The sequence below is a fragment of the Protopterus annectens genome, chromosome 10.part0 (assembly GCF_019279795.1).
Source record: "Protopterus annectens isolate FY-2018-M chromosome 10.part0, PAN1.0, whole genome shotgun sequence".
In the NCBI taxonomy this organism is placed as follows: domain Eukaryota; kingdom Metazoa; phylum Chordata; order Ceratodontiformes; family Protopteridae; genus Protopterus; species Protopterus annectens.
The window spans coordinates 1239560778-1239586752 of NC_056744.1; the positions used below are offsets into that span (position 1 = coordinate 1239560778).

The 25975-nt window shown below is 40.7% G+C and overlaps 1 protein-coding gene across 1 annotated transcript in view; it reads right to left on the reverse strand.

Moving 5' to 3' along the window:
* CC2D1B (coiled-coil and C2 domain containing 1B) overlaps positions 1-25975 on the reverse strand; it is a 2494855-nt gene that overhangs the window by 333067 nt on the left and 2135813 nt on the right. Inside the window, exon 19 of the mRNA XM_044085963.1 lies at positions 18521-18579. Coding sequence (XP_043941898.1) covers positions 18521-18579 — 59 coding nt within the window. The remainder of the gene's footprint in view (positions 1-18520; positions 18580-25975) is intronic.

Genomic DNA, 25975 nt, shown 5'->3' on the forward strand with positions numbered 1-25975 from the left:
AAGAATCCCACTTAAAAAATTCCCTCATTTAATTGATAGTCTCCCCAAAGGAAAGTTCTTCAATGGAGAATCCCCCATTAAATTCTTCCTCTGGGGAAGCATATTCCAAAGGGGAAGGAATTTGTGTGGAGTATGCTAAAGAGTCTTCATTTGAAGAAGACCCCTCAGGGTCAGAATTCTGCACAGTAGGAGATTCCTTGGAACCAGATGGCATGACAGGAGAACAGGAAAAGGCAGGCCCTGAAATGGATGAAGCTGAAGTTAGAGGTCTGAAGGCCATCAGAGCCTTAATAAGACTCTGGGAAAAGGCATCCCAATCCAATAGAGGGGTGGAAGGGACAGTGGAATGCCTCATCTTCAGCTTCTTTTTAACATGCTTCTCTTGTGGTGGAGAAAGGGCAGATGTAGGCCTTATGCACGAGGCTTCTTTAGGCAGGGAAGCAGGAATGGTTCCAGAGTCCTCCAAAATAACAGTCATCTGAATCAGATGTCTGCATTGCCTTGTACATGCTCGGATCCCCACCTCTGACAGCTTCCAATCCGGTACCTGCCAAAGACACGGACCCTATCTCTGACCGCATCACTGGCTTTTCATTAACCTCAAGGGGTACATCGGAGAGAAAAGGCGCAACTGAAAAGGATTCGGCCTGGCTTTGTTGACTTTCTTCACGGACAGCTCAGAAGAACTTAAGGAATCCTCCATCACGTCTCTAGCCAAACATTTAAGTCTCTGGTTTCCCAAGTAGAGATTTAAAGCTGTGAAACAACTGCGTAAAGTATTAGGTACAAAGGCCTGATAGATAGAACAGGACCAATGGTTGTGAGTAGGCCCTAAGCAAAACAAGCAAAGCTTGTGACTATCCTTATGTGGAACTTGCCTTCCACACCTACACTTGCCCTTTCTGGATGGCAACAACAACAAAAGGTAGTAGCAACAATTAAATCCTCTACAGGGTACTTACCTGAAGATGAAAAGCAAATCAGAATGTATGGGCCCAGGACAAAAACAGTGACTTATTCTATGAGGAAGGATACTTTTCCATGCAGGTTGTGCGAGGTGTGCTCTGCTATCTTTACACATAACCTGTTTTGTACACCCTTTAACTGGCAGGAAATTTGACATCAGTTTTTATGCAGATTGCAAAAGCTCTAATTTAGTTTATGTTGCTATGTGTGAAAAATGTACCCACTTCTATGTTGGGAAGACAAATTGCCTAATAAAAAACAGAACCCTTTTAAGTGATATACATAACTGGAACCTTTTAAATTCTCTTGTGAAACACACTGCTGAATATCCAAGTCATTGTTTTAAATTTATGTTTTTGCAATTATTACTTAGGAACATGAGAGGTGGGGACTTAGTAAACAATACAGAGGTTGCTGAGCTAAAATGGATATTAACTCTCCAAGCCACTAAACTTCCTAGTTTAAATGGATCAGTTCCTTTAAAACCGTCCTTAAAAGCACGGAGTGTCTTTCACTGATTTTAATTTTTACGTGGGATGTCATTGGTTTGTTCAAGTTTTAACACAGTGTGTTATTATTTTGTAACTCGATCTGAAGAAGCACCAAGTGCATGATAGCGCTCTTCACGTTTTTTTTGTCTACAGAAGCAAACAGAAAAGATTTTCTGTTTGGGCTTCCAATCAGAATACTAACCCAGCACCTACTTCAGCCATTCTTCTTTTTCTACACTACTCTTTTTAATGAAGGAACAAGTTTTTCAACTATGAAATTTCAGTTGGCGGCAATCTCCAACTTCCACACTGGAAGTGAATCCTTTTCGCTGGCCTCATCCAGATTATCCAACAAAAGCAGCTAGAAATTCCCCAACAAGCTTCCAAAAATCAAAACTAATGGCTCAGACTGAAAAATAACTGGCAACCTTAATAAACAGAACCTCTAGTGAGAGCTAATTGGAAAGTGCTCACTAGAGGTTCTGTTTATTAAAGTTGCCATTTATTTTTCAGTCTCGTCCAGATTATGTAAAGCCTTCATGAAGGGAGTTTTCCTCCTTAGACCCCCAATAAAGGAACCCTCTCCTCTTTGGGATCTTACTGTGGTCCTTCAGGGTTTAACTTAAAAACCCTTTGAACCAATGGAGAAATGCGATATGAAGCTGGTTCTTTTAGGAAATTAGTCTTTTTAGTAGCTATCACTTCAGCAAAAAAGAATTTCTGAGCTTCAAGCCTTATCAGTTAAGCTTTCTTACATTATTATTCATAAGGACAGGGTGTCTCTACAAGTCAACCTGTCCTTTTTTCCTAAAGTGGTGACGGAGACTGACATTAACTAGTAAATACAATTACCAATTTTCTTTCCAAACTTACAAATAAGGGTGAATACATGCTTCACCTTCTTGACAGACAATTATGTCAATATGACACTTCAGGAAGTCTGATCAACTGTTTGCATCCTTTTCCCCTAACTGCACGAATCAGACAGTTTCTAAGATTACTCTGGCCAAATGGATTACTGATTGCATTTCGCGATTTATCTCAAAAAGGATTAGAACTACCTCAACCCCCTAGAGGTCACTCCACTAGATCTATGGCTACTTCATCTGCTTTGTAACTAAGAATTTCCATTGACGATATCTGCACTGCAGCCTCTTGGTCAAAGACTCATACCTTTGTTACACATTGGAAATTAGACTTTGTGTCTAGAAGCAGAGCTTCCTATGGTTCGACAGTGCTCCAGCATGGAGAGTGCAATCCTCCAAAATAAAATAAAAACATTTGCAGTTTAAATAATTATACCAAATTAGATAAAATATAAATTATTGGTTATAATATGCATCTGGTTTGGGGGGGAGGATTGAGGTACAAGGGGAAAGCATTCCAAGACATTTTGTAACCCTCCAGAATAATGGACATAGCCTACTTCTTGGAAGTTACTGACTGACAACCTGGCAGAGAAAGGGAAAGTTTCTGAGATAAAAGAACCTGAGAAAGGCTGAGATGGGATGGCTTGGGGAAAAAAGAAACAGTCATAAGGAAGGTGATTTTTCTCGATGGAAGGTTTTGAACCCCTGGAACTCCACTAAGACTTGTCCTGAAACCATCTTCTAGAAAGTCTATTACCCTTTTGAGAAAACTTTAGATCCTTATGAATAAAAGGACCAGCAAGGATAATTTCTCTAAAATTTAGGAACAGGAAGAAAGAAAGATTTGTTTAAGGTCCTGTATGACCTTACCCTTCTTCTGCAAGGTCTTGAAAAACTATACAACTGCAGAACCAAAAATATGCAGCCTATCAAAAGGAGAGTCAAGCAGCTTAGCTTTGACATCCTCAGGAAAAGGAGGAATTCTAAGCCAGGAAAAAACTATGAAAAACCAAACCAGTGGCAGCAGCCCTGGGACAGGCACCTGCAGCATCACAACTGCACTTAACAGAATGTCTTGCAAATTGAGGAGAGTTAAGAAGAGATAATGTAGAAGACTCAGCTTCTGAGTCATCAAAATCTGAAAAGCAGCTTATCTCCGTTACCCTAGTTAGACATAGAGGTCTGGTAATTAATATCTCTAAAAGCTCAAGCAGCATAACTATAAACTCTCTTGTCATATCTGTCAATGGCTCTGTTCTGTCTTTATCATATCAGTAGGCACAACATTAGGAGAAGAAAGTAGCCTAGAGATTTTTTAGTGGAAAGAGCAATCATAGCTGGATCAGTTACGGTTCTTGTATAAGAACATAAACAAAGCTGGCACCTTGTAAAAGCTGTTAGGTTTCTAACAAAGCTACAGTACATGGACTGGATAAAGGATTAGGCACACCACTGCAAAGATAGCATAACACCTTTTCTATACATCATCAAATGAAAATCTTCCTACTAAAAATGCTGAATCATCTAGACAACAGTGCCCCCAAAAGACAGGGGGATAAAGTATCTTCATTATGCAAAGCAGAGGTCACAGGACAAGGAATGTAGGAAGAATAAGGCAATGTATTATCTCCATCAGGATCCGATTCCTGTTCTTTTTCGGATTCAAAGCACTGCCTTTTGGGGGGGGGGGGGAGAATGCAAAGAAACAGCAAGAGCTGGATAAATAAATAACAGTCTTGAAAAGGCTCTGGGTAAAATCCTGCCATTCCTGCTGAGGATCCCTGTTAGTCTGAGCAGAGTCTGCTTCTTCTCACATGTGATGTCTGCCTACACTAAACAAGGTGGCTATGAGCACCAAAGTACCTCAATCCAAGAACTGCAACTTCTTCTGTAACTAAGATTTTAGGTATGCAATCTTCTCTCCCTGAAAACTGCAAGCTGTGATTACATCTAAGCCAGAATGGATGACTAGGCAGACAATACAGATGTGCAAAATGGCTGTGCCATATCAGCTTCCATAATGGTCATGACAGAGGCAGCAGCAGAATGACAGTCTGGGGTGTCATTAACAGAGATGATGGTGACATCTGGGTTTGACTCAGCAGCAGAATTCTATAATCTGAGTTTCTTTGACTTCGCTGGCATTGAAGGGATGTCAGCAGTTGAGAACTCGGACACTATCATAACTTGGGAAAGAGCTCTGAGTTTCTGATTCTCCAGATACATTTTCAAGTAAGATACATGATTACACAGAGTCTTAGGCATGAACACCTGACAAAACAATCCTTATAATCATGTTTAGCACTTGGTAAACAAACACTTACTATAGTGATCTTCGTGAGGAATCTGTCTCCCATAATCACATTTCCCTCTCTTTGATGACATGTACAAACTTATTCTGCACAAAAAAAAAAAAAAAAAAAAAAGAGGAGGGTTCCCAAAATGGATAGTTATACTCTCTACTGATGAGGGACAGGCACAAATACTATGGCTGACAGTCTGAAGCTGAAGTGGTAATTCAGTACTCGTCTATCTGCAAGAAAGTTCCGAAATACTACGAGTCCATGCATCTCTTATGTACCTCCGTCTCCACTGGGCTGAAGTTATTATGTTGGAATAATGGAGCATGTGGAAGGTGCCCAAGCTTTGGTATGCCAGCTGGATGCATGGCTGTCCTTGGCAGAATATCCCATCAGTTAATAATACTGCAAAAGATATCAAGGATAGAAGGAAGTAAGGATGTTTATGTGTGTGTGTGTGTGTGTGTGTGTGTGTGTGTGTGTGTGTGTGTGTGTGTGTGCATGTGTGTGTGTGTGTGTGTATATATATATATATATATATATATATATATATATATATATATATATATATATATATACACATATACATACACACACACACGCGCAGAACACTCTACAAGTATGTTTGTAAACAGACAGGCAAATGTTATATATGTTTGCATATCTTTAAATATTAATCACATACAGTAGAGAAACTGACAGTACGGGATTCTGGATTTTAATATAGCAGCCATAAAAATTCTAAGGCGGCTTCAGTTTTACCGGCATTAAATACACAAACATTCCCACAACAAACCTCAGGATCAAGATTTAAACTATGCAATAAGCAAAAGTAACAGCAAGTTAGACTTCATGGCGTAAAAAGGGTATAGGGTGTGCAACCAGGCAGCATGAACTCAGACAAAAGAATAACAGACTGGAATTAAAGGAAAGAAGGATAAACTATACAAATGTCACCAAAATAAGTCCCTGTTGTCAGATATAAATGTTTAACATCCTAAGAGTAAAGTACTCTGCTCAATGTGGGAAATCAATAACAAGCGCAAACAGAAAGATACATACTCCACAGCTAGTAATTCTTCCATTAAATGAAGTTCTGATGTCTAATTATTAAAAAAAAAAATCTTTGTGCAATAGGCAAGCTAAGAAGAGTCAGACGTGACTAAGATAATAATCGAAAATAGGTTATATGAGGAGACAGTCATGGTCCTTATTAAGTATAGTTTTAAGAATAGATGGAACATTATCCTGGACTATGGCATGCCAAACAGGGAATGTCAGGGTTTAACTCAAGAGGAAGCACAGTGCAAGGAGAAGAAAGCATAACCAGCTATTCAAGTGGCTAGCTTCAAGCCAAGAAACTGTTTTTACTAAAAAAATGGTAAATGAAATCCTGTGGTGTGGCTGATGTTAGTAGGGAGTGCCAATGTGGGCATATCTAGCTCACTGACTAAATTCTGCAGCTGCACACCACACTCACTACAGATGTTGCAGTGTGATCTTGTAGAGTATCACTGCAACTGACAGTGGTGTGACATCATCAAAAAGCAACTTCTGCCTTATACACTCTTGCTACGAAACTAACTTAGGGATCAGACACATGTTGCCTGAGAATGTTTCTGTTATCTGGTATCTAAGCAGTTTGCATCTCTCATACTGTCATGTTTACCATGGTAAACTCCTGGAATGAGTAACTTTCACAGTATAAACAATGTGTGTAGGCAGCACTGATGGGTCAGAAAGACAAAGCTAGGAGGGTGACCAGTGACAAGGTAGTTGTAAAAGGTTAACTACTAAATTAGATAGAATGAGCAGGCAAGAAGGTATGAAAGCCTTCTGTTGTCTACTTTGTATGTTTATCTGATTCAACATGTATCACAGTGAAGACATTTAATATGAAATGCAAGGCAACAGAAAGAAGTGAAGATGGAGGGAGCACTTTCCTTTTCAGTATTATGACAGACATGTCACAGTGTATGATCCTAAAGGACCACTGTAAAGAAATGAGATCAATCCATCTGCGTCTACTGGATAAGAATGCCTATGGTTTTCATCACTTAATTAACAGGGACTATTTGTCAAGAAGCTGACACCATTAACTCTAAAAAGTTTTGCATACTCGTAACCCTAGCAGACACCATTAGTTCTAAAAAGTTTTGTAAACTCTTAACTGTTGAACATTTATTTATTTATTTACTTAATTATTTAACATTTGTTTACTGGGAATATCTAACTCGGTTGTAATGTACCCATTTTCAGCGGATGCCCCGGGGACAAAAGCTCCAGATATCTCAGTGTTTTTTTAATAGGTGCAAAGACCTAATAGACACTGTGACATTATAACAGTCAATCACCAATTACACTGGCTGGATATTAAAAACTTTGGAGAAACGTGACATTCATGATATGGAAAGCTCCAGATATGTCATTGGTTTATAACAGGCGAAAGACCCAGCAGACAATACCGCATTATAACATTCAGCCACAAATTTACACATATGGGATACATGTCATACAGGAGACAAGACATTCATGAGAATGAAAGATAGCACAAGTTTGCAAAAAATATGTGGTAGCAGAAGTATGCTAAAGGGCAGAGAAATGACATATTTGAGGTCAGCTAATTGCTAGGATGTCAGATGCACGACTTGAGTTGTAAACAGAGTTAGGGACTAAAGTAAGAATAACGTAGGAAAGGTTAGTGGAGGCAAAGAGACAGTCAGTGGAAAGGTAAAATAGTAAGAGATGTGGGTAGGAAGGGAATTGGGACAGGGGAGTTAGAGATGTAGGAGTGCTTCATCCAGGACTATTACACGCAGATCCAAGATGAGGTTAGATATTCTTTTAAGGAGCATTTGAAGGAGGGCAGATTAATATTAGTTTTGATGGTTAAGGGGATGGCTTTTCATAATTTTGCAACAGAGCAGCAGTAGAGGCTTACACCTGGACATTTTTGGGTTTGTGGGTTGATAGGGCATGTTTGTGTGTGGATCTAAGATTTCTGTTTGGTACATAGGTATTGATTAATGGGCTGAGGATAGGACAAGCAAGAGGTTTATGGATAATGTTTAGTGTAGTAAGTTGTATAAACTGTATTTGGACCAGAAGTTCCAAGCCAGGATTGGGAATGTAGGGCTTTACAATGATGAGATTGATGAGAAGAATTTGTGGCAAACCTGGCAGTTTTATTGTGTTACTGTAGTAACTTTCAAGTTGTTTTTGCAGGGAAGTCTGTACACTTGTGTAACAAAAGGAGATACTGCCAAGCCCAGCTATCTGGAAATTTGTAAATAATTATATGTCATTTGTGAATATTAACACGATTTATATAGAAGTGTAACAAAAGGGAGATACTGCCAGCACAGCTGTCTGGAATTTTGTAAATGGTTGTGTGTCATTTGTGAATAGCAACATGATTCATATGCCCGTGTTACAAATGTATTAGAACTGTTAAGTCATATTGTATAGACATGTGCGATGAAGAAATACTTCTATACACTATTGTAAATGTTTAGATGTATGTATTTTAACAGGGAAGACTAAAACTTCAGAAGAATGGTTGAAGTTGTGTTACTTTATGGCTGGGCCATAAACAAAAGAGATGTTATCTTTCAGTTTCAGTGCAGTAGCAGACATAATGTCTAGAACTAGAAGTTGCACTGTCTTTAAGTGTGGAGGAATGTAAATTATGTTACAACTTCCACCATTTGCCAAAAGATCTAAGGGCTATGTATTTTTCACAGAGAGAAGCTAAATGCTGGCAGCTTCTAGCAATGGGGGGGTTCACCTGGGATAGTCAGATGGCAAGAGGTGATGTCATGCTGTAAATATACCAGCATCAATATTTCAGATATTGATTTAAGAACTCTCTGACTGAGACTGTGCATTTTGTATTTCGCCTTTTGACTTGACAGCATCAGCTGGGAAAGCCATTCACCACATCTGTCTTGCCTTGCTATGAGTAAGTCAGTCTAGGAAACAGTAATTTTTCTTACATACAGTTAGGAATATAGTGAAGTTTAGCTTAGATGTTTTCTTCATTTATTTGAGGCTGTCCTGCTATGCTGTTTTAAATATTTAATGTGATTTTAAACTCTGAAGTAACTGTGATTGTTTACTGAGCATTTTCTTATTATTTTGTTATTTATTAATACATATATTTAAACCTTTCAACTATGGCTGGTCTGTCTAGAGATATGTAAACTCTTAGAGCGCTTGCATATCTATTTGGTGATACTGTGCAGGCCACTCCTAATAGCCTTGCTCTTGGTCAAACTATCATTTGGATTAATAGTAACATTACACAGTAAGATTGGAAATAGTAACATTACACAGTAGGATTAGACACCCTTTGCTAAGGGCCTTAAGTAGCTGATTAAGTGAGGGCTGGTGGCAGTGAAAACTAACATACTATGGGCATAAGGAGACATAGCCAGTAAACCTGTGCTGGCCTTTCCCGTGTGTGTGTGTGTGCGTGCGTGCGTGTGTGTGTGTGTGTGTGTGTGTGTGTGTGTGTGTGTGTGTGTGTGTGTGTGTGTGTGTGTGTGTGTGTGTGTGTGTGTGTGTGTGTGTGTGTGTGTGTCAACTACTTGGACAGGGACACAAAGCACTGGTTGGACAGAGAGGGTGCTGGAGGTCTTGGCTTGGCCATTCAGCTGAGATCTCAGCTCTGCAGCTGTGCCAGTGGGGATTCTCATTGGGGATCTGGAGGAAGAGGAATAAACCAGCCCCAGACTGACTGTGGTCTCTGTGTGCTTTTGAGAGAAACTGCACTTTTCTGTGTGTGTGCTTGTCATCCTCCAAATGTGTACGTCTCCCACTGTTGCCATTGGTGAGGACTGAGGCTCCCTGATTACTGGGGCCAGTGCTGGGGCATTACATATTAATTGGTGGGCAGTGGTGGGATATCCACACCACATATTAATTGGTTGGCAGAGGTGGGATATCTGCATATCAAGATTCAGTGGTGTGGATATTCAATTCCTGTAGCCTGCAAACAGTGGTCACTGAAGAAAGTGTTTGTACTCTGTCAGGCACACAGTGAACATTCAGAGTTTCATATCACAACAGTTTTATTTGTTTGTCAGCTTAATTAGTCAGGGAGAGCAGGCAAGGATGTCAGCAGAGGAGTAAGGCAAGCTGAAAAGGAGCCAGTTAGCTGAGAAGTGTTAAGACAAAGGACAGGAGCATGCCGAGATGACTAAAGCAGAGATGATTGCAGCCTTAGTCACAGCTGCATCACAAACCAGCAACCAGCAGGACAATAAGACTGGCCTTGGGGAGGTACAACTCTCAGAAAATGGACAGCTCAACATTTCCACAAATTACTTAAAATCTGTCTGGAATTAAAAAGACTTGAACTAGAGGCCAAACGTTTGGAAATACATGCAGCAAAGAGACTGAGATGTCCAGAGGCTGAGGAAAATGAGAAGCTGAGATGTTTGGAAGCTGAGGAGAATGAGAGGCAGAGGCAATATGAGAAGGAGATGCTGACTCTTCGCCAGGGTCACTGAGGTGATGAGGAAGGGAGTAACCGAACCCCAGAAGCAACAAAGGTCAGTAAATTTCTTCCACAATTTACAGAGGGTGACAATTCTGATAGTTTTATTCTTATGTTTGAAAGGGTATCTAATCAGTATAATGTCAACCAAGGGCTCTGGGTACATTCGTAACCCCCTTACTCCATGGCAAAGATGTAACGGCTATTTCTAAAGTGTCTGATACTGATTTCTTAAATTATAATACTGTTAAAAATTGTTTGTTAGAGTGTTTTAAGTTAACACCTGAAGCTTACAGAAAAATGTTTTGTGAGCATAGACGCAAGGCAGATGAAAGTGTGTGTGAATATATTGGTGAACTAAGCACTTATTTTCATAGGTGGGAGTGTGGGTGTCAGGTCACCACTTCTGAAGGGCTGGCAGATCTTTTGGTGAGGGAAAGAGCCCTTAACACTTTCCCTGAGGACATTAGAATCTGGTTAGCAAATAGGCAATGCAATACTGCAGATGAGTTGGGGAAGAAGGGAGACCTATACCTAGCAAGCCGGGCATCACTGCACAAGAAAAGGATATCCAGTGCTGCTCATGGGTCTAAGGGAACCCAGGGTGGGCAGCCTAGACCACCCCAACAGAGTCCGCCTGTAGCAGGGGAAGCCACTAGTCCAGGTACACGTCCAGGACTTAGGGTTAAATGCTTTAAATGCAACCAGTGGGGCCATGTAGCATACAGATGTCCATGGAGGCAAGGTGGGGAACAAAAGGTGGGAGAGACAGTAAGTGGGAATGACAGAATGCCAGCAGTAAGTTGTCTGGAGAAAACAAGGGTACCAACCTACCACAAGAGATCATATCTTATCTTAGTAAATGGGAAACAGGCCACTGCTAAGAGGGACACAGCCTCTGACCTAACCATTGTGAAATCTGCAATGGTTAAAGAGAAGCATTACTTGCTTGGACAGTCTACTCCAGTCAGAGCTTTAGGAGGAACCTCATTCCAAATACCTTTAGCTAGGGTTCACCTTGACTGGGAGGGTGGAAAAGGAAGCCAGAAAGTAGGTGTTTGAGGATATCCCTACAGATGTACTGATAGGGAATGATTCTGATAATGTAGTATCTTATGTGCATGCAGTGACACGCAGTCAGGTTTGGAGACAAGCGTGTGGGTCTGGTAAAATGGGGGGGATCCAGACAGACCTCAGACTTGAAGCCAGGACTGGTGTGGTGGTTACTTCAGGGAGGAAGCTACCCTGTAGCAGTGAGACTGAAGGTGAGTCACAGCTGCTTGTGGGTACTGATGTTCCATTGGACAGAGTGACTGCATGGGCAGAGGTGAGTAGATGTACCCAGGTTGACAGTAAGGCACCACTGTCAGAGGACACCAGGGTTCCTGCGGAAGGGGAGCTGGGAAGGGTTACCAAGAGAGAGTTGATGCAGGCTCAGCTCTCAGTCCCTACGTTACAAGGCCTGAGGGTGGTAGCCAGTGAGGTACTTGACTGTCAAGGAAAAGGGGAATCTGTATACTGGGACAAAGGGTTACTGTATTGACAGTGGGAGGGCTAGAGTGTGAGAGAATACAGCAATTGGTAGTGCCCAGAGCCTACCGTCTGGCACTTCTAGCCATAGCCCATGACATTTCTCTTCGCAGGTCATATGGCCATAAAGGGTACCAAGAGATGCATTATGTAGAACATTTATTGGACTGGGATTTCCAGAGATGTAACAGGCTACTGCAGAACCTGTGAGCAGTGCCAAAAAGTAGGCAAGGCAGGGGACAAGGTCAAAGCTCCTTTGATGCCTTTGGCTGTGACTGAGGAGCCATTTCAGGGGGTAGCTATGGATATTGTGGGGCCTCTGAATACCCCAAGTTCCACATGGAAAAAGTATATCCTAGTGGTAGTAGATTATGCTACCAGATACCCTGAGGCAGTGGCTCTGTCCTCCAGTGAGGCAGAAAAGGCGACAAATGCTTTGTTACAGATTTTCAGAAGGGTAGGTTTCTCAAAAGAAATATGGACTGACAGACATGCCAACTTCATGTCAGACCTGCTGGCTTGTCTGTGGAAGCACTGTGGGTGAGGCACCTAAAGACCACTCCCTACCATCCCCAAATTCATGGTCTGGTGGAGAAGTTAAATTCTACACTAAAGACCATGCTACAGGCATTTGCAGACCAGTTCAAGAGGGAGTGGGACAAATACTTGCCCCATCTGTTGTTTGCTTACAGAGAGGTGCCCCAGGAATCCACAGGTTTTTCACCCTTTGAGTTACTGTATGGACATAGGGTGAGGAGACCTCTAGATATGATTTGAGATGAGTGAGAGGGTGAGTATGAATTCCCACATGGAGTCTATTGTGGCATATGTCCTAAACCGCAGGACAAGGCTCAGGGAACTCATGGGCTTGGGTCAGGAGAAACTAGCAGAAACCCAACAGCAAAAAAAGGTCTGGTATGACAGGAAATCTTCGAGCTAGAGAGTATTCTGTAGGGCAACAGGTAATGGTTCTCATTCCTCTCAGACACAACAAGCTGCTGGCAGCTTGGGAGGGACTCTTCAAAGTGTAAGGAAGGTCAATGATTTTAACTACATGGAAGAACTGCTAGGCAGGGGCCCAAATTCTACAATGTTAACATGATGAAACCTTACCATAAGGAGGCCCTGGTGCTAAGTGTATGCAGTACAAGGTAGGAGGAGTCTGAGGGGGATCTATGGCTACATGGAGCCAGCCAGCCAAATCCCAAATCACTATGTTGGAACCTAGGGTTGCAGGTGGTTTGACATGAGAAGTTTATTTAATTTTTATTTATTTTACATTTGTTGACCGGGATAGTCCGACTGGATGCATGTCCATTTTCAGCAGAGGCCCGGGGAGAAAAGCTCCTATTTACAGAGATTACATAAGTAAGCAAGCTAAACAAGTTCCACAGGTTACAGTTAATCCTGAGCGCAAGTCAGGATTAAATTAAATTACACAGTAAACTGGTTAGCAGATTTTTACACATTCTAGAGAGAGTTAGCCAGACTTGATACATTGACATAGCCAGTTAAGTGACAAATGTTGTTTGAGTCTAGTTTTAAATTGACCTAAGGTGGAAAGTAAGGTAATATCAGCTGGAAGAGAGTTCCAGGATCTGCTTACAGAGTTTGCAAAGAGAGAATCACCGGCTGTGTTATTAATTTTGCTAGTATGAATTAGTAGTTTGTTAGAGGATCGAAGCGGTCTAGGATTGTTATAGGGGGTGATAATATTAAGTGCAGGAGTATTGTCCGGATTATAGAGGATTTTATAGGCCATAATCAGTCGGTTATACTGGATTAGGCTGGGTAGTTCAAGCCACCCAAGCTGATTTAGATTGATGCAATGATGTGTCCTAAAAGACAGCCTAGTGGCAAACCTGGCAATGTGGTTGTAGCAAATTGAGAGTTTGTTAAGGACAGTCTTGTTTAAATTCGAGAGTAGAGGGGATGCATACAGAAGGGTTGAAAGAAGGTGAGAGCGAGCTATGGCAATTTTAGCTGGAGGGGTTAGGAAAGCGTTTATTCTGTAAAGTGATCCTAGTTTTTTATTGATGGTTTTGATAGTTTAGTTAACATGTAGGTCAAATTTTAGATTATTGTCTATGATGACTCCTAATAGGTTTGTAGAGGGGTCAGGGGAGATTATTGTGCCATCATTTGATTTTATGGTAAAGGTGAAAGCGGTAGACCTACATGTTGGTGAAACTAACAGCATTTTAGTTTTTTGGGGATTTAGGATCAGACGATGTTCAGAAAGCCAGTTTTCTATCGTATTAAAGGTGGTCTGGGTAGCTGACCATAACTCTACTGGAGATGTGGCTGAGCAAATCAGAGAAGAGTCATCAGCATATTGGATATAGCTGACATTTGGGATGACAGTATAAACGTTGTTAATGAAGATGGAGAACAGCAAGGGCCCTAGTATAGAGCCTTGTGGTACTCCAAGGGTGTTAGGTAGAAGGTTAAAGAGTTTGTTCTGCCAGAGGACAGCCTGCTGTCGACCATTCAGGTAGGACTGAAACCATTGAAGGGCTCTAGTATCTAGACAGAATGTTTGCAGGGTGTGGATTAAAAGTTGGTGATCAACCATATCGAATGCCTTGGAAAGATCCAAGAAGAGGGCTGAGGATATATAATTATTGTTGCGATTATGGTTTATGGTGTTGGTAAAGGCTAGGAGGGCTGAAGTAGTGCTGTGATGAGGACAGAAGCCATGCTGAGTGTCTGCCATAAGGTGATTCTGGATTAGGTGGTGCATGAGTTGTCTATGAATACATTTTTCCATAATCTTTGCAAGTGGAGAGAGTATAGCTATTGTCCTATAATTGGAAAATTCAGTAGAGCTGCCTCCTTTGTGAAGTGGGATTACATAGGATATTTTCCAGATGGTGGGAATTTTAGCTTCTACTATGGTTCGATTGATTAGTATTGAGACGGGATAAGCAATAGCATCAGCTGATTTTTGTAGGTACTCGGAAAGGAGCTGATCAGCAGAAAGTGTAGTGGGTTTAAATTTTTTGATCAAGGTACGGATAAGTGAAGTGGCGACTGGTTGGAAGCTGAACGCGAGTAGGTTTCTAGGGGTGCTACTTTCAGGAGCAGGGGAGCTAGGAGGTAGTTGGCTAGCTAGGGCTTGAATTGTCTCAGTAATGAATCGGTTAAAACTGTCAGAAACATCTTCAGGGGTTTTATCAATAGTAGCAGCAGAGATTGGAGTTGAAGTTTGTCCAGGATGTAGTAGATTATTTAAACCTGCCCAAAACTTCTGAGGGTTATTTTGATTTATTGTCTGTAAATTACAGTAGTATTGTTTTTTGTCTTGTAAAATTGATTTTTTGGTTTTGTTCCTGGATTGCCTGTATTTAATGTGATCTTGAGGGTCTTTAGAAGAATGCCATAAAGCTCATGCTTTGTTTCTAAGGGTAATTTTGAGTTTAGACTCTTTAGAAAGCCATGGCATGGTTTTTGCCTTGGTTCTCTTTGAACGAACAGGTGCATGCAAATCAAGGATCTCAAGGAATGTGTTGTTAAAGTATGCTACTGCTTCCTCTAAGGGGACGTGTTTTAGAATAGACCAATTACATGAGTTTAGTTCTTGTTGGAATTTGGCAGGGTCAAAGTTTTTATTGTTTCTAACCTTTCTGAGTAAGGGTTGTTGGGAATTAATGGTTTTGTGCTTAATTACATATGTGAGAAGGTGATCGCTTAGGCCATCAAGGAGGGTACCAGAGGTGTACAGTTGGGGGTAACTATTTATGAGTACCCAGTCAAGTATACTTTCTTTTTGGTTGGGTTTACCTATCCTGGTAGGGGTGGATATAATTTGTGTAAATGCATGCAGGTTAATATGGGTGGTTAGGGATTCTGAGGAACAGGTGCCCCAGTCTATGTTAAAGTTTCCAAGTAGTAGGGTTTCTTGGGGGTAGTGACATGACGGCCAGTGCAGGATATCTTCAAATGTAAATATATTGTTACCCGGGGGAATGTACATACAGATGATATTAATGCATTTATTTTTATTAAGTTGCAATCTGGTGGCAAGAATCTCTGATTATTAATCTGAGGTGGTTGTATTACATCTATGGTAACATTCAACTCAGATACAGAGTACAGCTACCCCACCCCCCTTCCTCGAAGCATGATCCAGCCTGTGTATGTTGTACCCAGGTGGTAACACTTCATTGTCTTTAGTGTTAGGTTTTAACCAGGTTTCAGATAAACAGAGAATCTCAGGGGAGTGGACATCCAGAAGTGCATGCGATTCATGTACCTTGTTATTAATGCTTTTAATACTGAGATGACAGGCTAGGAGATAGTTAGTTGGCCTATTAACTGTAAGTTTGTAGCTTAGATTGCAAGTAGAGGGGGTATGTCTATCTGAAGTGAGTGGGCCAGGGTTGGGGTGAATATCACCACCAAGTATTAGGTTGAGTCTATACTTGGTGATGAACTTCAGGAATTTGTTTATTAGTTTGTGGTAGTGTTTGGATCTAGAGCTAATGTGCCTGGGGTTGAGATGTTGATAGACTGAACAAGCTGTTGGATAGGATCTGGTACTGTAAGTATGGTTGAAGGTGGAAGGATTACAGCTGGGGTGATAGTATGGCCTTTTGGGACCTGAAATCCTGTGAGAAACTGTTTTTTATATTAGTGGGTAAAAGTTTGAAGTTGTTTCGGTCGAACCTGCTTCAGTCGAAGTCCAGAGGATAAATGGCAACAATGTCAAACCCGCATTGTCAAAGTATGAATCCCCCCCCCCATCTCGACCCATGTTAAAGCCTGTTTTGAGATTTACAGCGAGTCGTATTTAGAAAATGAAGGAATTCGACAGTGTAGTTTTAGCGGAAGTGGGTCAGTGATTCCATCATTTGATGGGGTCTGGTTCGGCATTTTCATGGTAAACTGTTGCAGGTACACGATATGACAGTGCAGCACTGTATTGGGGTCACCAATGTCAAGGCAGCTGGAATCTCAAGACAGGGAATGGGATAGTAAAGGAAATGGGGTAGTGTATTCCCAGATAGGCTCAACCCACTGAAGCAACATTTCTCAACGGTCACTTGAAAAACTAGCTTGAGTCTTGGGGGGGGGGGGTATGTAACAAAAGGAGATACTGCCAGCCCAGCTACCTGGAATTTTCTAAATAATTATATGTCATTTGTGAATATTAACATGATTTATATAGAAGTGTAACAAAAGGCAGATACTGCTAGCACAGCTGTCTGGAATTTTGTAAATGGTTATGTGTCATTTGTGAAAATTAACATGATTCATATGCCTGTGTTATAAATGTATTAGAACTGTATGTCATACTGTATAGACATTTGTGCTGAAGAGATATTTCTATACACTACTGTAACTGTTTAGATGTATGTATTTTAACAAGGGAGACAAACTTCAGAAGAATGGTTGATGTTGAGTTACTTTATGGCTGAGCTATAAACAAAAAATGTTATCTTTCAGTTTCAGTGCAGTAGCAGACATAAAGACAAGTCCGTTGTACAAGGAGAGTGTTTTTATTTTAAGATTTAAGACTATGTCTCCTTTGGGACTTAACTAAGATTGCAACTGATTTGATTTAATTGTTCTAATTGGTTAATTGAGTTATATTAATGGGCATTTAAGTAAGGCAGCTGCTTTTGTGTTTTATGTACTCCTTGAAGGCTTTGCCGAAGTGCTAGAGAACTATTAAGTCTGATTTTTTTTTTGTGGTCACTGGCTGTCGTTTTTATTATATTTGTGTTCTTTTGTGTGATTTCGATATTTATCATTTTGTCTGATTCCAGAGTTGTCTGAATATTTGTAGATTAGTTTCACTGTTGTTCTTTAGCCAAGTTGTCTATGCTTTGTCTCCATCATTCATTAGGCTTTTGCATGATTTGGTTAGCCAAGGAGTACGGTTATGCTTTATTCTTTTGGTTCAGTGTGGGGCTGGTGCATTAAGAATACTTACGAAGGTCTTATTAATGCTCAGCTACATCATTAACAGGTGGTCTTTTTAGGATATTCCATTCACTTACCTTCAGAGAGTCAATGAATACGTCTTGGTTAAGTTTTTGTAGGTTGCATATGGTTTTGAACTTGTGTTGCTTTATGAACTGGGTGATGCTCCTATGGGTATAAGCAGGTAGACGATCGCTTAAGGAGTCAGGAAGAGTACCTGACGGGGTAAGTTGGTAGGATGAGACACTAAAATCTAGTCTAGTGTGGATTGCTGGGTATTGATTTTATTACATCTAGCTGGACTCTTAATTAACTGAGACTAATCCTTTTGAAGTATATGAAATACACTCCTGTACTGCATATACGCAGTTCAAGAATTTTGCCATTAAGGAAAATAACTGCAGCCAAAAACAGTAACAGCATAATGATTGACATATTCCTAGTTTCAAGCAATACCTACCTTACTTTTCAAAGATTCACAGTTTCATAGGTAAGTACTAAATTAGCTGCCCTTGTGGGCTATTTTAAGCTTAGCCAATCCCTTTTGTGAGCATTAAACCCTGTGCTTTGTGTTTGTAACATAAACACTTCGACCCTTACACCAACCTCTCACCTCCTGAAAAAATAAGTATCACTGCAAAAGGTACCACTTAATTTAGATTAGATGAGATTTGGTACATTTAGTGGAAGGGAAGGAGGACTTGAAACTTACTGTTCTTTAAATTCTCATTCTGATCTTGTAAAAAGTAGTGATTCTAAAGTAATCCTTTTGAAAATAATGACTGGAGCATCTTGCTTACCTACAGATATATGTCAGATCCCCAAAACAATAAAAGTGGTGATGGTGACCAAAAGAAAGATTTTACTCCAGCCACAGGAGTGAGAAAGTATTTCACTTTTAAACTTCTGTTTTCATTAAACATTAGTGTTACTTACCGAACTTGGATAATGGAATTCAAATCTAACAAACGTATACAGATCATTTGCCGCCATACCTGTTGAGAAAAAAAAAAAAAACACACGCACTTGCATAAATACCATTTATACCCACACCTGCAATGAAAAAGCATGCTAACATTTAACAGCCCTACGCCTGCTCAGCAAATTAATTAACAAAATAGAGTTTATCAAGAGTGCTCCATCATTAATAGGGTTATTAATTTATGGTTGCTATGAATGCTACTGTTTCAAACCCTAAAAACTAAGTTTGCTCCTCTCCAGTGTCCCAGTGGTCATTTGCATTTTTTTTTCATTTCTGTTTATTGTAAATGTGCAACTTTTATGTTATGGAAAATGGTGTATGTTGTTCCCTTCTCAAAATACAAACCAAGCAAGCATCTGTAAATATTTCTACAAGAAATGCAAACTAAAATACAAAATAAACTCTTTTACTGGCATCTGTGAAACCATCTCTGAAAATGCTTTCTGCAGTGAACTAAATCCTCCCATTACTGCCATGAAATCTAAGATGAATAAGAAGCATGTGTACTTAAGACAGGTACTCACCATCAAAAGTGAATTTGTGACACAGACTTTTGCAGAATGTTCCCTACGGTGCAGGCTACTTCTACATCAAGACGTAGCCATAGTTTTTTTAATAGTCATATGACTGGACGCTCACAATAGTTGTGTGCCTTCTACTTTCAATTCGTCCATCTGAAAGCTAACAGCCAAACAATCTCTTTTTCAGAGACAGTTAAAATATTAAAGTATACTACGAAGTACCCACCCATAACAATGGATGCAGGAATCCACTAAAATTACACTACATTCGCTTTCTAGTGACAGACAAAAGACTATCCAGTCTTCCTTTTTAAGTATATTTAACATTATACCTTCTCTCCAAGCTATCCTCCTCCTTACCCTTTTTACGCCTGTTCTTCACTGGAATACCCTCTCCATCATTAATTCTGAGCAGACCATCCCATGGATCTGCAAATTTCATTGTGAAAAAGTGTTCTGGAGATACATGGAGGACTTAGTCCTACAGTTTGCTGCCTATGACCCCTGCTCCCTGCTTTCCTTCCAGCTCAGAATAATCCATTCACATCTCTTCTGCACTAGTAATTCACCCCCCCCCAAGTCTCTTCTGTTCTCAAGTCATAAGAATTCTATAGCTCAGGTAGTCTCTGGTGTTATCTCTTATCCTCCATCTGAAAGATGTTTCTGATGACTTTCTTCCTGCAGCTTGATATTCACTTTCTTATATGGTCTAAAGAACTGCAAATTAGTCAAGATGTAGTCCAAGTAGGACCCTGGAGAGTGGAAACATTACCTATGCTTTTGGAATCCATTCTTCTGACAATATACCTCAACATTCTGTTTGCTGATGCCTTTGCCCTCTATGTCTGCTCCTGGTGGTCTACCCCAGGTGTGATCAGCACTTCCAAATCCTTTTCTTTTCTTGTTGCTATCATTTGCACTCACCTCAAGCAGATATTTCACATCAAGGTTACTATAACCTAACTGCATTTGTTTCCCCTGAACTTCAACTGACAACTTTCTGCCCACTTGTTTAGCATTTCCAAATGTTTACATAGAGTCTCCTCCATCCATCCATCATTGCTGTATCTAACTTTGTGTTGTCAGCAAAGAGGCTGATCCTGTTCTTTATTCCCTCAGATTTATCAGACGCAGACACCTGAAGAATACTGGATCCAAGACAGACCTCCGCAGAGCTCCACTAGTCCCTTTTCAACTTCCTGACATCATCACTCAAACCATAACCCTCTGTCTCATACCATTCAGTACTGCTGTTATCCACTTCCTCAGTCATGGCCCTAATCCTATCTGCCTCCTGTATGGGACTGGGTCAAAGGACTTGCCAAAACTGAGGTAGACCATTTCTACTAATACGTACCTATCAAGTTCATCAGTACTCTAGAAATAAAACTAAATCAGGTTTGACTAATACCTCCTTCTGGCCATGAGCCCATACCAGTAGCTGTCTGGAGACTGCTGTTCTACAGAAATGCCACCAGCCTTCTCCTCAGGATTGTCTTTCTGACAGTCCCTGCTGTTGCTATGGTAAAAGGTCTGTAATTCCATGAATTCCTTCAGTTCCATTTGTACATGGGTACCACATTTGCTCTCTGCCAAATCCTCTGGCACTTCAGTACTAGTCTGTAATTTCTTTGAATCTTGGAGGTAGACCCATCTGGCATTTGTGCTTTATCCTCCCTAAGGGTAGAATGTTATCTTTCATATCTCTCAAGTGCCTACCCACTGTTCTCCTATACCTAGCTTGCACCCCCCCCCAACATGGCACTCGCTCATTCCTTTTCTTTGTGAAGAATTAAGCTTTTCATTAAGTGCAGCTATTATTTCCAATCATCTCAGTTTCATTTTCATTTTTGCTCAGCTTCACCAGTTTTCTCTTGCCTTTCCTTGTACTGTATACATAAGCCCTTGTTCCCTTTCTCATCCCATTTACTAACTCCCTTTTGACTTTGCTGTCTTTACCATCTTTGTTTCCCTCATTTGCTAGCTTCATCGTGTTGTGCCTCCTCCACCTACCCACCCCTTCTGTTCCACTTCTTGTAGGTCCTATTGTTGCCCTAGTCTCCTCTCATTCTTATATAGCCACATTGGTCTTAATTTTTTGGCCTTTTGGTGCTTCCTCAAACCCTTGTCCACAGCCCTGGGTATTCCCATAACCTGCTTTCTCACCAATATTACTGTCAGTGTCCTAGTTCATCCCCAACCATCTTCCACTACATAGCATAAACCACTCTTAAAAAATCACACATCTTCATTGTCTTTGCATTTTTACCTTTTGTCCTGGTTTAAAACACACCGTGGCATGACCACTGTTGGTTAATGTAATCTGCACATCAACGACACCTTCTGCATTGGTTAGGACCACATTCAGTATTCTAGCATTGTTCTACAGTTCTGCAGCAGTTGGCCAAACGCCTAATGGTCCAAGACTACACTCAACTCCAGCCCCCCTCTAGCATGAAGCTGAGAATCTTTCAATTTACTTATGGCAGATTCAGATCTTCTGAGAATGTTACCATCTGCTTCTGAACCATTCCTTTAGTCCATTCTCAATTCTCTTATTCTCCTTTCTTGATATATACTGGGGAATGACACACTGTATCTTTCCACCAACTACTCATCTCCCAACTCTAGTTCTCTAACTTTTGTCCTTGGCCACTCCTTTGCTCCATTCCTTGGTGGTGTTCTTCCTCTCTGAACTAACATCTAATGCCTTATTTTAAAGTGCTACTAACCCACCATCTCCCCCTTCTTTGTCATATCTAGGCATCTCCATGTCCCACATTGTATTGTCACTGGTTCACATTTCTGTATTAGCAATGTCCACGATTATTACTGGAACATGCTTCTGTGATACCAGCAATACCCTATGTCTTTTCCTATATTTACTACTGCTTGAAACTCCATGATATTCCTACTCAGACTGTTTAGACTGGAAAGTAGGACAGCCTAGCTATTTTCCAATTCGCTCTTGTTCATTAATCTGTTACATTATTAATCTCATTATACACCTTATCTACTCCCTAAACAATAGCCCACCTCTTCTGTTTCTGTTTCTCTCTCTCTCTTCCCTCTTAGTTTAAAAATGTGAAGCTGAGATGTACTTTTCCAACCCATCATTAAGTACCACTGCTTCTTCTGGGCTAAGAGTCAATCTTCCTTTTAAATACAGCTGGTTTCTATGCCAGGTCTCCTAACAGTTTGAAACCCTTCTCCCTTACGTGCTACTGCAGCCAATAATTATATTCCCTAATCCTTTTTTTTTTGCCAGTGTGCTAGCTGCTGATATAGGTAATGAGCCATATAATGATACCAGCACCATCACACCCCCTCTCCTTGCATCTCTTTTTCATGTCTCCCTGCTCAGTTTGCTGCTTCCTTAGCTGTCTTCTGTGACAGAGTGTTGGTGCCTATATACATTTTTTCTGGCCTCATTAGGTGCAAGATGTATTCACTATCATTCTGTACAAGAGAATAATAGGAAAAAAAGCTATATTTTTGGATTTAGTGAATGGTGAGTTAGAAGAAAAGTCTACTTTGTCTTTATGAAAAAAATGTATAAGGCTTCAAAAACAAATGAGCCTGTAATTCAAAATACTCTTCAGGCTAAAACAAATGCTAAAATCAACAATGTCTCAGATGGTAGCTTGCTCATTTTCTCTAATCTCAAAAGTTTAAATTTCATGAAAGAACTACCTTTTAGTGGAATAAGGTGAAACAGCCTCCTAAAAATATGCTGAGTGGCAAATGAGTAGCTAAATAAGGTTCTCATCCTGCCTGACCAATCCACCTGATGGGTCAAAATCCCAAGCTACTATGAAACTTGGGTGGAATCATAACAGGAGACCCTTGAGGGCAGTGGCAACAAACAAAGCCCTAGCCCTCAAAATCATATCCTTTTTGTAATATCTAGCAAAGGTATGCAGTGTAGACCAAGATGCTGTGGCAAAGATTACAGCAAAGATTTCATCAGCTGATGAGTTTCTAAAGAAGGCTTTAGAAGTGGCAATAACCTAGTAGAATGAGCTTTTAATCTGAATGGCAATGGCCAATTGTGCACAGAATACCCAAAGGAAATACAACCAGAAAGCCAAATGGAAAGAGATACTTTTGAAACTTTTGCCCCCAGGTTGCTTGTGGTAAAGGAAAGGCAAAGATGAGAATTCTTTCTGAATGATTTAGATCTTTGAAGATAAAATCTTAATTGTCTGTAAACATCTAGAGTATGAAGGATAAATTCCACATTGTGGAATGGTTCAGAAAAATACCGGTAAATTGATATGTTGGTTTAAGTTTGAGTAAGATAGCAACCTGGGAACAAAGAATGGATTTGTGTACAGTGATACCATATCCTTGTGAAAAAACAAATATGATGGAGTAGACACTAAAGCCTGTAGCTCATGAGCTGAAATAATCACAACAAGAAAAACAGTCTTCCAAAAAATAAATTTTAGCAAGGCAGCAGAAGTTGGCTGAAAAGTAGCCTCAGTTAGTGCTTCCAGAACAAAATTAAGGTACTAAGGAGGAACATGCTTTCTTACTAGAGGACGGAGAAATTTTCCTTTCAGAAAGGCTTTAGATAAGATGCCAAGGAGCTGGAAACCTACACCACTGAGAAAATTTTATATGGCAGCTAAATGAACTTTGTCAATAAAGAAATAGTAGTCTGTATACATGCAAGCACGGAATGATAGTATGCCAGGAACAGAGGCATTAGGACGGCCAGTTCACCGAGAGGTTGCTCAAATGAAGAAAGGTTTCCATTTACTGAGGTAATTTTTTTGTTTGATTTTTCCACAGACTCCACCTGACATACAGAAATCATAAGGACAACTTTTCATTCAGACAACTTCTCTAAACAATGAAGGGTATATGGTCACTATTGGAATTGGAGAAACCATGTAGCTGACTTCAAGGTGTGTAGGTCTGGATGAAGCAATTCAAAGAGAGAGAAGATCCTTCTTGGGATCTAACAGCCATGGCGCTCTCTTATCCGAAGCTTCATTAGGGGGGAATGAAAGTACTTACCATAATGATAGATCTATGTTGCCTTCTTCCATCCATCTCAACTTGTGATCCAATGCCAGCTTTCTCAGAATCTTAAGTCCATCCTCTACCCATAATACCCTGCTTTGACAGTTTCTCCTCAGACTGAGTTTGCCCCATGACAACCCCTGGAATATGACAAAATATAAACAAGATGATGAAATGTAGGTAAGGAAGAGATGGTAACAGGAATGGACTCTCTGAAGCAGGCTTCAAGGCCAGACCACCAGACCGATCAGTAGCACCAACTAAACAGCAACAATTTGTAGGAGGCATGGACAGAGGAATGACTGAGATGGACAGAAGATGACAACATGGATTTATCGTTATGGTAAATGGTTTACCTTTATATCACTGATCCCAATATGAGCAAAATGACTTCCGCGAATGCCAAAATGCGAACGTCTCCAACATCGAATTCCGAATAAGCGAATGACAAAACCCCACCCCTTTTGGACCCATGGTAGCAATGGTGTGTAGGTGTGGCACTGCCGGAAATGTCGAATGTTTTTCGATATTTAAAATTTTTCCGCGGTTTTGGTTTGCGTAAACTGCGTCGATTAAGTGGACAGTCGACAAAGTGTGATCGACGATATAAAGGTAAACCATGGTAAATACATAACTTTCGTATCCCATGTTGTCTTTTCTGTCCAGTTTGAACCTGTAGGACATAGTACTCAACCAGTAAAAACCCCAGGGAGACACTAGGAGAGAGAGAGAGAGAGAGAGAACATTACGTAAAATGGTGGAACCAAACGAAGCCCTAAACTTAGACTGAACACCCAGTCTTGTAATGGGACACAGAGGTATGAGTATTAGACCAAGTATGCCTGCAATGCTAGGAGGACCATCCTCGTCTCAAAGACACTGGTGTGAAGATTGGCCTTGTACCTTGACAGGAGACCTTGGACAGCCCTCCACCCAACTTAGAAGAGAAGCAGCTATAGTATCCATGGCTTATGGATGGGGAAGAACAAAAGTTTGCCTTGCAGTGACCAATGGAGACTTAATGTTTGTTGGTGTTACTGGAAAGTCCACAGGATGCATCAGATAGGACTTCTGAACTGCAGGAGTTCATTGTAAAACTCTCTTGTGAAACCTCATCAAAGGAACAAGACAAATAGAAGCAGCCGTATGCCCAAGGAGAAGAAGCACTAAAGCTGCAGAGGGTTTCTGAACCCGTAACATGCGAGAAGTCTGCAGATAAAGAGAGTTCAGTCTTGACAATGGTAGCTAAGTGACCATATTCAAATGGCAACGATGAATTCTAGCAACTGTACTGATCCCAGGTTGGACTTTTTGTAATTCACTGTTAAGCCCAACGCCAGACACAATATGGAATTTTGGGCTTTGATTAAGGATGTCCTCATGGATGGGATGAGCAGCTAATCATCCAGGTAAGGGAAGAACTGGAGTCCCTGTAGCCTAAGCCATGATGCCACTACTGCCATGATTTTGGTGAACAACCTAGGAGTTGTGGAGAGACCAAAGGGCAGAACCTGAAATGAGTAATGACTGGCCCCAATCTGAAAGTAGAGGAACCTCCTGGAGTGCCACAGTATCTTTATGTGATGGTAGGCATCCTTCAGATCCACTGTGCAAATTCAGTCATCCTTCAGGAGAGGCAGAATGTGCTGCACCGTGACCATCTGGAATTTGGCCTGTTTGATGAAATAGTTCAACTTGCTGAGATCCAGAACTGGTCTGAGGTCCTTGTTTCTCTTTTCTACCAAAATGTATCTGGAATAATTCACAGATCCTCTCTGGTCTGGTGGGGCCTCTAGGGTGACTCAGCTGACAAGCAGCTTTTGAATTTCCACTGCTGTGTCCCTTTTCTGGCAGTGC